The following is a 14,642-nucleotide window of genomic DNA, read 5'->3' on the forward strand; positions in this document are numbered from 1 at the left end:
TAAGTACGTAGGTCCAATGCGGGTTAGGGACTCCTAACCTGACTCTTCTGTCTGTTTCACTCTTCACTTTTCTGTCCCCTCCTCTTTCCCTCTCCTTTCTTGTGGGACAAATCAATGGGCAATTAGTGGGGTTTATTTGGAGAAGTGTAGGAGGGGGGGTGATGTTGTAAGCAGGAGCAGGTCTCCTCTCCCCCCCTGTGTAATCCTAGATTCTAATTCACTCTAATGATTATTTTTCCAACACACTCTCCCTCCTCTGCCCTCTGTGTGCCTTAAGCGGCTTTTCCCTCAGAGCTCCTCTGCTTTTCAAGAGAACAGAGGGTTCCCAGTCGCAGGAAAAACAGTGGCGCTGAGGTCGAATGAGAGGCGTTCGCATCACTGCAATCTGTCATACACTAAAGATGTGCAAGTAGCCAGTTTCATCCACGTGAGGCTGTTCAGTATCACATTGTATACTCTGAGCTTTGTAGGAGAAACAACTGGAACGTAACCCGGCCTCTGCTAATGTCTTCACAACTTAAGGGTTGGCCGGTGGTGGCCAGGAAAAGCTATGTGTATGAATATCAGATTTGCAACTCAGGAAATGGGAAAAACTGTGAGAACATGATCAGGCGCCCAAAACCAAACTGAACCCAGGAGCCCTTGGTCTCACTGGGATGACTTCAGCTCAGTACACAGCTTAGAGAGGCTCATGTCATAAATTTAGATTTCAGACGCTGACTTTTGGAAATGAAGTCAAGTCTAGATTTGGTGTCTGTCTATCTGTAGATGTATGAAGTCTGCAGAACATCTGAGGATGCAGCTGAAGTCCAAGAGTGGCTGCTTGTTGACAGCAAACCCAAAAGTGAAGAGAGTGTGTGTGTGTGTGCGTGTGTGCGTGGTTTTGTGGTTGTTTTGAGGTTTTGTACTGTTTAAGCCTGCACACCTGTCTCTGACCAGGTCCAAAGGCCCCCCCCACGCGCATGCACAGACAGACAGACAGACAGACAGACAGACAGACAGACAGACAGACAGACAGACAGCACACACACACACACACACACACACACACACACACACACACACACACACACACACACACACACACACACACACACACACACACACACACACACCCCTACATACCGGATGGCCAGATTACAGGGCACGGGAAAACCATCTGCAGCAGAGGCTCAATTACACACAAACATCGGCATCCTGCTGGCCTTTACTGGGACAAGACTGTTTACTTCAGGTCACTTCTCTCACACACATACGTTTAATACAAGAGTAGCAGGCCGATACCTGGCAACTTGTTACTCTTGCAGGGTCAGACTAGTTATATATGAAGAGTTTAAAGCTTTGTTGTCAAAATTGTGGACTGAACATTAAATAAACTGACATCTCTGGTCACAGTGATGGCGTACAGTCTCTCCCATAATGCCCTTGGTGGCTCTTAAAGATGTGTGCTAATCCTGTTCTTCTGTTGGATCCCTCCTAACTTGCCCCCCTCTGTCCCTGTGTTTTATCTCTCAGGGTTTGTCCATGAGGACCAACTACCAGTCACCATATGCTCAGATGGACATGGGCTCCTCCAACTACTTCTCCTACAACGTGGCGGCTTTGGCCTCCATGAACAACCAGCAGCTGGAGGTAAGTAATGAGCTCCACATGCCCTCTCTCCTGCCTCGCACTCCTCCCTCTCCTTCCCCCACGGCATGGCGCCCCACATTCCTCAGACCCCACTGCTAATTGTGACAACAGTCTAGTAGCCGGCGTGCCCGGCTCTGCCCCGCTCCTCCACCCAACGGTTCGTAATACTTCATGTCTGGGGCAGCAGCTATTTATACATGGTGGCACATCTGACTGAGGGAGAGGACAGGAGGTCCAAGAGGCAGTTTGTGTTTTTCAATAAGGAAGTCAAATAAGTGTAGTTGTTACTGTATGTTGGATTCAATTCTTATAGTCACGGCATATGAAAACTAATGATGTTACAGCTGTATCTTTGAAAGTAAACAGACTTATTGTTCTTATAAACCTGTGAAAGTGATTCAATAACTCAGTAAGTGCTGCGTCCTCCTGTAAAGATCTGGTCAGCAGATTTTGGAGCATAAAATGATCACCACTGATGGAGCTTAAGCTACCACTATGTTAGAGAAGCCACTTGGAGCTAGGCATAGTTAATCGATTAGAGCTTACTTGGCAGGCAACTGAACAGTAAATGTGCATCCTCAAAAACAATGAACTAAAAGAAATTCTGTAAAGCTGCAATAATTCTCTGAGGGCTTGTCACTATGACTGATAGCTTTGGCTCATTTTATTAAACATTAATCTCATAAATACTAATTTATACTGGTTTAAAGATCATCCGTGTGCTACAAGACGAGTAGTAAATATCCACTTTGCACCCACAGTTATGTGTTCATTTTTCATGGTGAAAATGAGAGAAGCTTACCATATTTTATGTTTGTGTTCAGGACCTTATAAACCAGGGACGACAGAAAGTCATCGAAGCAACAAATGCATTGAAGTCTTTATCACGGGAGTCACTGGAAGATACTATCGCCAGAGTGGTGAGTGTCAAAAGACGTGCTTTTAATGAAGTCACCTTTCTGTCACTGGTCTGCATCATAGCTGTGTTTGATGGTCGAGGTCAACGTGTGTGAACTGTCCTCTCTCCCCACAGTGGAAGGAGAACCCTTCACTCACAGAGAGTCAGGTCCAGTCAATGGCTTTGGGTCGACAGGCCAGTGTGGAGCTGGAGCTCAAGCGCAGGGAAGTCGTGTACAGGGACACACTCACCAGGCAGCAGACGGTAAGAACGGCTTCATGTATGAGCCACAGTAGCTGACAACTGAAAGACAATTCCTACTGTCATCATTTTATCATCAAACTGTTTATTATAGTCCATTTATTATAAAAAAAAATGTCATAAAGCTAAAATGTGTGACAGACGGCATTTTAATGAAGTACTTTAGTGCCTCCTAAAAATCTTGTTCTGTTTGTCATCATGATAAGTTAAACAAAAACAGTGAAAATGAAAATTGTGAAGCAAAAAGGATGATGTCACACTCACTATCTGTCAAAATAATCACAAATATATATATATATATATATATATGTATATTTTTACCATATCATGCAGCCCTACTTTGGACATAAGAGGTTTTGGTTGTTCAGCTGGTATTTTGTTAACTGTAGTATTTTTGTGGTTGTTTGAACTGTCTCTCTTTGTTTATGTCTGCCCAGCTGATGATGTTCGTGCAGAAGCTGATCACCAACAGGAAGGTGCAGGAGCAGCAGCTGGCCATGGCTAACCAGGCCAGCTACCTGAACCAGCTGGCCCTGCAGAACGGCATGATGGGAGGCAGCGGGCTTAGCCAGATGGACCTGCTGGGGCTCTACCAGCAGCTCCACGGCCTGGGCTCCCATCAAAACATGGGCAAGAATCCTGGGCCCTCCAAGGGCCTGTAGGTTAGAGGGACTCCTCCTCAACACCCCCCACTCAGCTAGTCGGCTCCCAGTGGCCCAGTTCAAGCGAGGCCCAGTTCTCTGTAACAAACGCACTGTGAGACCGCTCAGAGCTCAAAGCAAACTGGTGCACCAATCAGAGGGTGGAGTGGTTTTGAGACTAGGCTGCTGTCCACTGGGGCCTCAAGTGGGATAGACTCTCAGTGCTTTATTCTGTAGTTCACTGAGAGAAGGTGGAATATAATGTATAAATGACTGTGTGAAAGAAGTCCATTAGGAATTTCAACAGAAAAAAAATGTATATACCGCCTTAATGTTATTCAAGTTCTATATCTTCATTTTTCATGTATTTAAAGGCAAAAAAAGTTTTACCCCCAATGCTTTAAAGCATTGTATTGTTCTCCCCTTAAGAGGGTTTCCTTATTATTTAAACTCAGTTTTTTATACTGTTTTAAATGCCTAACTAATCCTGAGTGGGACCAGTGTTGTTGGTGACAGGACTCTATGATGTAAACCTCTACATGATTATTAGCCCCAGTAGATTCCTTCACCAATATCTAGCAAAGCAGACAGCGAATGGTGCTGCAAAGTCCTGCTCTTTTTGGGAGATAGAAAATTGATAAGTGAACAAAAACGAAAAAAAAAAGAATAATGGCGTCATATTCATTTCCTAAGAAAGAAAGAAAAAAAAAAAGCTCTGTAAAGTTCTGAGATTTGTTGAGAATCTTTTCTATTATGCTTTTACGTGTTTACATTAGTTGTCGCTGAACATGGTAATGGAATGCTTGTGTTGTTCAAAACTGCCTGCCGGTTCCTATGACCTTTTTGTAACATCATTCTCATTGTCACGTGTTGTCTAGCATAGCACTGTGCGTCCTGTTTCACTGTTTATGTTCCACTTGTGTTGATCCCAAGCTTGGGTGAGTGACTGGGTCTCACAAAGCACAACCAGTTCAGCCGGGCGTCACAGGGCCCAAAAACTATTCCCTTTACTTGTCTGTCAAAGTTTGAAATGTGTGTGTTTCACAGTTGTTTGGATAGAGTAAAGACTGGAAATCTTATTATGTCCTGGCTGATCTGTGTCCTCTGCTTTGTGAGAGATGCCTTCTGGACACTGTAGTCTCACCAGGCAGGCCCCCCCAGACTACCTGTATTCTACTTTGGCACATTTTTGCTTCTAAATGCTTAAACTGGTGTAGCTGTTAATCATGAGGAATATGTACATTTCTCATCAAGAGACGACTGTTGTCTCTAGTTGGCTCCTGTGTTTGCACAAGGTGTATTCCTGTAGAGAAACCTTTTGGCCTCTTCTAAGAATGTTCTTATGTTAGCAAATACACCAACTTGATTTGCCATGAATTTGATCTGCTATTATCTTGATAAGTATTTAATATAACATTTAATAAAGTGACCAAAAGGATGAGCTACTCCTGTGTTTGTTTTTCAGGACTGAAATGATTTACAGCACTTTTCACTGACTGAAGTTATAAATGGAGATGTTGGTAAGAGATCTGGTCATTCTGGTCCTTTATTTTGTAGGTTTTTACATAAACTTTTTATTTTCCAGCTGCATGATAACGTATCTGAAGCATGACCGAAGGTGAATTCTGTGAGGCTTATACCAATATTGATATTTAAGAGTCTAAACAATCTGTTAACAAAATATTAGCCAGTATTTTGGGAGGCATTTTATGGCTTTAATAGACAGATAAAACAAAATTATTCAACAAAGGTCCATGCTTGAACCCGGGGTGTTGTAGTTTATGGTAAGTGCTTTAAACACCTAGGACAGCAGAATATAGACACAGAAAAGAAATGTTTTTAAGATGATCACTTGCATTTGGTTTAAAAGAATTATAAACACACTGTTTCTGGAGTGGGGAATTTGGACAAAGTAAACAATTTCAGTGCTTTCTGGAAGACCAACATTGTTTCTAAATGAACTTAAAAGCATAGTTTTGATACCTGATATTTGTCGAGCTCTAAATGTGCTCTAATCGAAAGGGTAAATCTTCCTGGTCTGCCAGGCAGCCGATGCAGACTAATCTGAATTTTAGGCCTTAAATGTCTTTAAATTAATTGGATTAATGAAGCTAATGTTACTTGTATAAATTTTCACTCTTTTAAACTTTTAAATGTGTTTTGGGGAAACATTTGTATTGATCATGTTGCACTACAAGACAAAACGGACATGGAGCTAATACTGATTTTCCTTCATCCCCTTCATACTTAGCCAATATGGACCTAAAACTGGTCTTAAAATGTCTGAACTTGTTGAACCCTGAAGCACTTATGTGTTAACTAGTGAGCTTTTAAAGTTTCTTTTACCTGAAGGGAGCTAGGCTAGTTGTTCCTCCCCCCCCGCTTCCAGTCTTCATGCTTAACTAAGCTCCTGGCTCCAGCTTCATATTAATCACACAGATGTGAGAATGTTATCAATCTTTTTATCTAATTCTCAGCAAGAAAGCAACGACCATTTCCCAAAACGTAAAGCTAGTTCTTTACAATTGGACAGATAGCAGACACATCCCGACGCAGTGTCCTTGTATTTCACACCCACAGTACTAAGTGCCTTTTGTCCCACTCTCTTCTCCCTTCAATCTTTCATCTATTTTTCCCTCTCCCGGTATTGTTTTCATTTCTCAGTCTGCCAGGGTTTTCCCCTGCATGTCTTTGACTTTTCCATTCCCTCCCCCCAGGGGAGCTTGCTCTCACAGCTTACAGATATCTGCCAGTGGAGAAACATTACAACTATTGCAGATGTTGAAATGTTGATCCCATCCCCTCTCAGCCCCAGATTACCACCACTCCAGGTTTGTGGCACATCCCTGCTGGTTCTCTGTGCCGCAGGCAGCTGTTTCTGTCCATTGAAAAGGACTGCTGCAGTCTGCACTGTAGTGGAGTCTGTGAGGCCCCTGCAATGAACAACCAATCACTGCTCTAAATCCATGCTGATGTGTAAAGCCAATTAGGAGTCGGGATCCAGTTGCATAAGGAATCTGATTTAGTACGGTGGATGTAGGCTGACTAAGACCTTGTGGAGACAGAGAGGGTCTGTGCACATTACTTGGTAAAGGGTTTATGAGGGCAAATTGGCATGGGATTGCATTGGTGCTCTTCTCTGGGAAAAATCTGCGGTATCTTTTCACGTCATTTTCTCTCCGTCTTTTGGACAGCAGGACAAAATGCCATGTGGGCATTGCTTTAGAGATATTTGAGGAATTTTGATAATAATGCTCTCTCAGTATCTGTTCTCTTGCACCAGCAAAGCTTTAATCATTTTTTATCCACATAAAAGAAAGCTACTTTTTAATGTTGCTAAGGCAGGTCTGCTCATTATCAGGTGAAAACCACAAATGTTAACTTCACAGTGTCGCTAGAGGAAAAGTTGGCAGCACCAAAGTGAGTTCGTCTTCTGGAGTTTAATGACAAAACTTTATTGGTGATCCATCCAACAGTTTCATGAGATAATTCAGTCTGGACCAGAGTGGTGGTCCCAACTGAATGCTGCTAACACACTGAAAACAAAAGGAAAGAATTGCAACATTCACATAGATTCTATATCTGGTTTTAATTGGTACATCACATTTTTATCCAAGCAAAAATAGTCTCTCACAATGAGTTCTCGATAGCAGGACAATTTTATTGTCATGTTCATTGCAATTTATTTATTTATTTATTTATTTATTTTTTTGTGTAATTTCAGTAGAATCTACAGTCCAGATAACTTCAAGTTCATTACAAAATAAAGTCTTTGCAATAAATAAATATATAGATTTATATTTATACTTTATATGTAGAAAATAAATATATTGTACATCTCATAAATAGGATCACCCATATGTACACCTCAGCTGCTTGCATTTTTAATAATGTTCCTGACACTTTGAACATTACAAGTCACCATCCTTAAAACAAACCATCACTTATTCTTTACAACCACAGTCAGAGAAGTGCTTTTGTCCCGAGCTTAATCGCTTGTTTTGCACACAATTCCTACAAGACGCTGCTTGATATTTTATGTAAATGTGATGAATGAGATCATTACTATGACTCCGATGATTACATGGGAGAACAAGCAAGCCTACAGCTGGGACTGGGGATGTGCAGTAAGTGCTCTTTCATCTGTCACACATTCATTTTACAGATTTTATTCCCCCTCTTTCATCTTTGATTTTTTTTTTTTTAGACAACTTAATAAAACTCCAGTTCTTCTCCTCACAGTCTCTTTAGTACCTGACTATCCCAACCTGTCACTTAACATGCATGTATTTTCTGACTCTTTTTCTTCTATCTATCCTCTGCATATGTGGAATGTTCCCTTTCTTACGTTTACCATGACTGTATAGTGCGTGACAAATGCACAATGTGACATCTGCAGTGCTTTCCGTCATCAGAGCTCCTAAAAGTCTCTTCTTGGTGTCCTCATAGTCAACCATTCTTTTTTTCCTCCTCTTTTTTGTCCCCACGCCAGCTTAGTGTTACGCAAAAAGAGCCACGACTCCACATGCCGCCTCAGTATCTACGCTTTTACCTCTACAAAGTGGTTATTGAAAAAACATGGCACCTGATTGGGTTGTCCTGCTCGCCCCCCACAGCTGGGCGGTCATGCGGGGCTCCTCCATCCGCAGTGTCCGCAGTGGTTTTACAAGATCACTTTCCCTCCCTCTCTGGGGTCACTGCAGAGGCAAAGAAGCGATGTCCAGGAACACGCACAATGTTTATGTCAGTGCTGCTTGGCAGTGGGCTGAGGCGCAAACACAGTGACCTCAGGGGGAGTTGAGGGTAAACAGTTTTGTACCAGGTCCAAAATATCCACAACACCCCCTCTCTCTTCTTCTTTTACTTCTGTTCCTCCGATTGTAACCAGTTCTCCAGGTGTAAGCACTGGTCACCTGTACTGGAATAAGTCCCTGTACGCCTGAGGGATCTTTTCGATCTCTACCGGCCTGGGTAAGAAGTGGGTGAGTTTCTGATGTTTTTTAGTCCTGCTGCCCTCCCTGGGCGAGCCGTCCTTGTTTAAGGCCACGTAGTAGAAGCGTCCTGTGTCTGTGTGTTTGTACAGAGTTGAAGCGTAGGTGTTGTACCAGTTCTCCTCAAACTGCTCCCTGAACACACATTCTGCTGTCAGCTTCTTCTGCAGGAGAGAAAACAACATATTAGTCATATGCTAAAGTCCTGCTCACACGGCACTGAGTGAGAAAGTCTGCAACAAAACGCAGCCGAGATCGAGACGGATGATCCCACTTTGCGTGCAGATTCCACTCGTCCTGGTGTACTAGTCTACGTATTTCATTAACTATCTTGGACTGCACTTGGAAGCTGAAATGAACCAGTAGAAACTCATTTAGACAGGTGCTCATTTTGACAAAAAGAGGGGAAGTCATTACTTGCGGCTTTTCACTTTAGGCCCCGCACTCATTCCTCAGACCTGTTAACCTCTCGTTGTACACCGAGCGTTATTTCCCTCCCTGTGATGCAAGGAGAACAGCAAGCAGGCGTACAATCTTCCCCTTACTCTCTCACTTAAACACACACACACACACACACACACACACACACACACACACACACACACACACACACAGCAGCTCTCAAAGTCTTCCCTGACAGCACAGCATGAGCGATGGCTGTGGGTTCAGCAGGTGAGAGTGTGCTGGCTGAGTGAGTGTGTGAGAACAATAAGAGACATCAGGGTTAGAGCTGCTCTCCTGCCAAGACCAGTAAGTCACGCAGCGGCTCTGCAAGAGGGTCGAACCTCAGTCGAGTCGGGGGTATCACCGAGGACCAAGGGCCAAATATGCACCCCCTTTTGAGGGTGTCCCGAACAGTCTCCCCCCCACATTCTCTCCAGACACTTTTGAACTAACTCTTTCTTTGGCTACGACGACATGCCTTCTCTACACAGCATTCAGTCAATCGCTGCCTTTAATAACACGTGTTATAGTTCCAGTGAGTGTTTGTGCAAGAGTCTCCGTTTTTATTCCAGCAGCAATTTTGTTGATTGGCTGTCAGGCTATGCTTGGCTGCGGCTGTGTGGTGAAGCTGTTGTCTGTAAACACAACCCTGAGGGCACATGACTGGGCCAGCTCCATGCTAATACACACACACACACACACACACACACACACACACACACACACACACACACACAGAAACCTCATTGGATCAAAAGCTTGTCAAGGTCTGGTGGTTGTGGGACGGAAGCACCCTTCTACCTGTTGCCCCCTCCACCTCCTGGCCTCTCAGCCTCAGACAGACGTGTCTACATCGCTCCCTCTGTCAGTCAGGTGACTCAGTCAGGTGTGTAATTACCCCCACCCCCAAAAATCACTACCTCCCACCTCACCCGGCCCCTCCCCCAGGGTCAAAGCTCCAGGATGCCAGTCTCTGATAGCACGCAGTAACAATATCTGCACTTTCAACATAATGGCCGTGCTTAAAAGTAGCCTCTGTTCGAAATGTTCAGAGCCGGGGGGGTGGGGGGGTGGCTCTGAGCCCTGTGAGGCCCTCAGGTAATGCCCTGGGACACTTGATACAGGTAACCCTCACATACTTCCCCTTCATTGTCTTTATCTCTTCCCTTTCCTCTCTCTCTGTCTCCAGATAGCAACCACACGTGAGACAAAGTCAGCCAGGATGAAAGAGATATTGTCTATATCGCAACATATTTCTTCTTTATTCAACACTGCAGTCCAAGAGCACAGAGAGGTAATCTCCAACAAACTCACCCAACACCACACATCCAGAATGACTCCAAACGGTTCCTGTCTCCACTTTGGGAAAATATGTAAATAATTCTGTATATCTCAAAACTAAATGAAGAAGTTGCTTTACTCTCTAAAGCGGCAAACTCTGCTTTTCCTTGAGTCCATTCACATGCATAAAACAAGCATAAAGGTCTTTTTGTTGTTTTCTTCCCTACCGCCGGTGTTGTTTTTGGTGAAAAAGTCATCATCGTTTATTGGATCTACTGTCTTTATTACCATACTGAAGGAAAGCAGCAGGAGAGGGAAGTATGTGACAGAGAGTGTGAAAAGAAACACATAGTTGTTTTGTCTCACTGTGGTTTTCCCATCTGCAACGTACGGGAACCCTGATAACAAAGTTGACTCTCAGATTGCTACTGAGAACTTATTTCAGTGCTGACGCATATCATAAAAGGAAGAGCTTCATTTTCTGAGAATGGCTGGAAAATTGTGTATTCTGTAAAGCAAGTCTTTAAATGAAGAGCCAGACTTGTTGTGAATGAGACCCTGGGCTGCGTGGCGATGGCGGGGTTGTGAATGAAAGGAGATTTTTTTTTTTTGACTCACCGACCCATAGAGCTCTCCTTTCTCATTCATGCCGAGGTAGAGTCCGGCGTCCACCCCTCTGATGCTGACCAGACCCACCGCCAGACTGATGAACTCCAGGATACCTGAGGTCACACAATACACACACACACACACACACACACACACACACACACACACACACACACACAGAGACACAGACACAGACACAGACACAATGCAAGAAACCAATCAGGAAAAAGCCCACAAACACACACACAGCAACAAGTGGCATCCATTTATAGACAGCAGATCAGTCAGAATATGCCCCAGTTAACAGGTTTTAGGGGTGAAAGCTTTATTTTTGCTCTATATATCGTTCATTATCGACTTGTGTCCCCCAATGTGCCTTTTAAGTCACCATTATCCTTCACAACCAATGATCTACACTTGAAAATGTCCCTTTTCTAAGGCCACTAAATAACTCTTTCATTGATTACAGCCGGAAAAAAAAGACAAATGCACGGACCACATGAGAGAACAGCACCAGATGAAGATTTCTTTGATTTTCTGGTTTTGATGGTTCTTTCTCTTTTAGATCACTCATTTAATTAAAGTAGGTTGTGGTGTCTATAAATGTGTTCATCCTGTCTTTGGAACTTCCCAACCGGGCTACTAATACAGACCGAGAAGTGACTTTTATGAAGCTGAGATGTGGGTACGTTGTTTAGTGGGCTGCTGACTCACAGGAAGTTACAGTGAAGTGAACATGCACTTCAAAGGTTCTAGGGAAACAACCGGTAAAATTAAAAGCTATTGGCTGTTGTGATGCAGAGGTTAGTCAGAGAGGATCCAGCTGGCTGCGCTGACTGGCAGAGGCCAGCTTACAGCCACCTGGTCCCCATCTCCCGACCTCATCCGATGCCAGAGGATGACAGAGAACATCCCTCTAATTTTTGTGGGGTGAAGAGTGTGTTTCATATCCCTCTAATCAAAGCCATGTCTTCCTTGCAGCTCTGACAAAGACCTTGCATTTTTAAAAGCTAAGTGAAGCCAGAAACAAACACGGACCACCCATCCCGGTAAACCGGCTTGTTTTGGCTGAAATCTTGAACATTAAACCTTCCTTGAATTCCGCAGTGGTCATGCTTTAATTTCGGGTTATTCCGCTCTTTCCGCAGCGCGCGGAGCCGACCCGCACCTGCGAGATGACCGCATGGATATGAGGCGCGAGACATGTGCGTGTCTGCCCCCTGACCTCATTTGTTTATCATTCTGTCCCGCGAGCCGCACCTCGCTCCGTTTACATTAATGGTTCCACATCCTCAGAGCGCGCGTACACACACACACACACACACACACACACACACACACACACACACACACACACACACAGAGACACGTGTGGACTCGTTGGTTGCTGTGAGACGCGCACGCGCTGCTTGTTTGCGGCTGAGGAGAGAGACACCTGCCCCCCACGCGCAGCGGGGATTACCAGAAAAGGTGTGTGGCTCCGCGCGCCAGGTGACAGTGACGCACGAACGTGTATTCACCGGGGATGTGCGGCAGGAAAAAGCCTCTTAATTAAACTCACTTTCACGCAGTTTTAGAGCGACAGAGCAGCGGAAATGATTCAATAATTGATTATATTAGATATATTACGTGGCTGGGACCTCGTAGATAACCTAAAACTGTAATTAAATTGTGTAATATTGAGATTACCGGAGGCCACAGTTCACCTCTTTTCCTAGACCTCTCAGGCTATATTTGTGTGTGATAAGTCCTCGACTGTAAACCAAACTTAAGGCCTGTCTGTTGAGACGAATTATATCAGAAAATCTTCAATATTTGTAATTTCTCGTTGTAAAAGAAAAGAAAAAGTTAAATGCTAAAGAAATACCCTCACCAAATCTGCTGTGGTCCTGTCTTGTCCCATGCACGGTCCCATTGGGGAATATCTCCAGCTGAAAGCCGGTCCTGCAGTAGAGCTGCCGCCGCCTCAGGATCCCTTTGAGGTGCCCGAAATCCGTCGGCGACCCCCGCTGCAGCCTCCCTTCAATCTGCCCCAGCCGCTCATTCAAGCCCACTGGAGACTCCGGTAGGGGCATATTCCCGAGTGCAGGAAAGCTTTGTAAATCCAAGTCGATTGTCCCCAGAAAACTCCCGACCTCTGCCATTGTGTGCACAGCTGTCAAATTAAGCGACGGCATTTAAAATGTACGGTGACTCAAGGAGGGAAAAAAAGTTTACACAAGTCCGGTCCATGCACGCACAAAGCGTACCCAGCGCGCCGTGCTCCTCCAAACCAGAGGCGTCCTGTTATATTTAGTTTATTGATCGTCCTTTGCTATAATCATCAGTTTGATATCTCTGTTTATCAGATGGAAAGGCTCTATTATATACATGCTCCCCACGCATTCTCACATTGGATATTCAAACACAAGCCACGCCTGGCTGGCATCCCTTCTTACGCGCATCAGTTTCCTTACTGAATGTGAACTTTCAGTCCAACTTTTACCGCTGATGATGCCGCTGTCTACGCGTTTCTGTCACTGCTCTCTCAGAAAGCTGTCTCTATCTTCCGACCGAGCAAATCCAAGTCCAGAAGTGTCTTCTCAGAGCTCCTGCGCTCCTGATTGCTGTCCGAGGCTGTCTGATAAAACCACATCGCCTATCCAGGCGCAGGGAACTCTGGCAACAGTTTGTGGTGCATTAAAATGCGACACAGATGCAGAAGGAAAGATCATCATTGTTCAAACACAAATGGAAGCTGACACAAAGGCGAAAATCTATCATAAACTGTAACAACCACTCCGCCACAAAGGCAATCCATAATTTACTCTGACTGGTTTTTGGTCACACACTAGCCTCTCCTGGAAACCAAAAACAACAAAAAAGGAAAACCACAAAGCATCAAGCGAACGTTTTTTCCCCCCACAAGATTATCAAAATAACCTGTGCATCAGAGCAATCCAACCTCCTGCACAAGTGTCAGTGCCAACCACTGCAGTTGGACGTTTTCAAGAGAGCATTTTCTCCACCTCCTTGTTGGAAGCAGGTGCTTCCTCGCCCCTCTGCACAACGTTTGCAATGTGCTCCAGCAAACCAGCAGCTTAACCAATTGTACTACTGGCAAGGAAGAGAGAGAAAAAAGGAAAAATCCAAATGCTGATGACGTGTAGTATCAAATCTGACTGCTGTATGAAGGGAGAGAGACTGTATGAACTTTAGGAATCACCAGAAGTGCTTTTGAAAAAAGTGTTGTAGATTTTTTTTTGTTTTGTTTAAAAACTCCCCAACATTAATCATCCAAAATGTTGTTTTCCCAATGTTGATCCAAATAAGCTGCTGCTTCTCCACAAAACCTCTGCTGCTTAGTAATTATGTAACTACATAAAACAGGAGAGCAAGCACCACACACAGTGAAATAAAGAAATACAGGTTATATTTAACTACTTTATTGCCATAATTCACAGTAAATGTCCTCTTTGAATTAGCACCAGTGGTGGAAGAAATACTCAAATCCTTTTACTTGATTAAACGAAGCCATAGGTTGTAAAAAGTCTTGCATTCAAAAACACTACGAAAGAAGTAGAAAAAAGTACTTGTCATGCAAAAAATTAAGTAAAATTAGGTGTAGGAAGCCTTAGTTGAGCTATAACATTTAAAAGGTGATCACATGTTTTGTATGTAAAATGTAGCTGTCAAACAAATATAATTGAGTAAAAAGTTAAACATTTCCCTCTGAATTGCCGTGAAGTAAAACTATAAAATAACATCAGATACTCAAGTAAAGCACAAACACCTCAAAACTGTACTAAAGTACCTTGCTTGAGTAAGTGTACTTCATTACTGATCACACTGATTAACACCCTCCCATCTCCACCTCCTCCTGTCAGCTTAAGCCAGAGTGCCTCC

General features: G+C 43.9%; 2 protein-coding genes across 7 annotated transcripts in view; one reads left to right on the forward strand and one right to left on the reverse strand.

The window, feature by feature from the left end:
• The window catches only part of atrx (ATRX chromatin remodeler), a 29,683-nt gene extending 24,813 nt beyond the window's left edge, over positions 1 to 4,870 (forward strand). For all 6 annotated transcript variants that reach the window (XM_051419142.1, XM_051419145.1, XM_051419147.1 and 3 more), the window contains 4 exons: positions 1,516 to 1,632; positions 2,457 to 2,552; positions 2,666 to 2,794; positions 3,229 to 4,870. In XM_051419142.1, the coding sequence (XP_051275102.1) occupies positions 1,516 to 1,632; positions 2,457 to 2,552; positions 2,666 to 2,794; positions 3,229 to 3,453 (567 nt within the window). In that variant the 3' untranslated portion in view covers positions 3,454 to 4,870. The remainder of the gene's footprint in view (positions 1 to 1,515; positions 1,633 to 2,456; positions 2,553 to 2,665; positions 2,795 to 3,228) is intronic.
• A 2,132-nt stretch (positions 4,871 to 7,002) lies between these two features.
• fgf16 (fibroblast growth factor 16) lies at positions 7,003 to 13,817 on the reverse strand. Its single transcript, XM_051420845.1, has 3 exons — positions 12,631 to 13,817; positions 10,767 to 10,870; positions 7,003 to 8,587 (listed from the first exon to the last, which is right to left on the reverse strand). Exons 1-3 carry the CDS (start codon positions 12,932 to 12,934, stop codon positions 8,342 to 8,344), a joined length of 654 nt encoding a protein of 217 aa, XP_051276805.1. The 5' UTR covers positions 12,935 to 13,817; the 3' UTR covers positions 7,003 to 8,341.
• Between the last annotated feature and the right edge of the window lie 825 nt (positions 13,818 to 14,642).

This window comes from Dicentrarchus labrax, unplaced genomic scaffold, assembly GCF_905237075.1.
Source record: "Dicentrarchus labrax unplaced genomic scaffold, dlabrax2021, whole genome shotgun sequence".
Taxonomy (NCBI): domain Eukaryota; kingdom Metazoa; phylum Chordata; class Actinopteri; family Moronidae; genus Dicentrarchus; species Dicentrarchus labrax.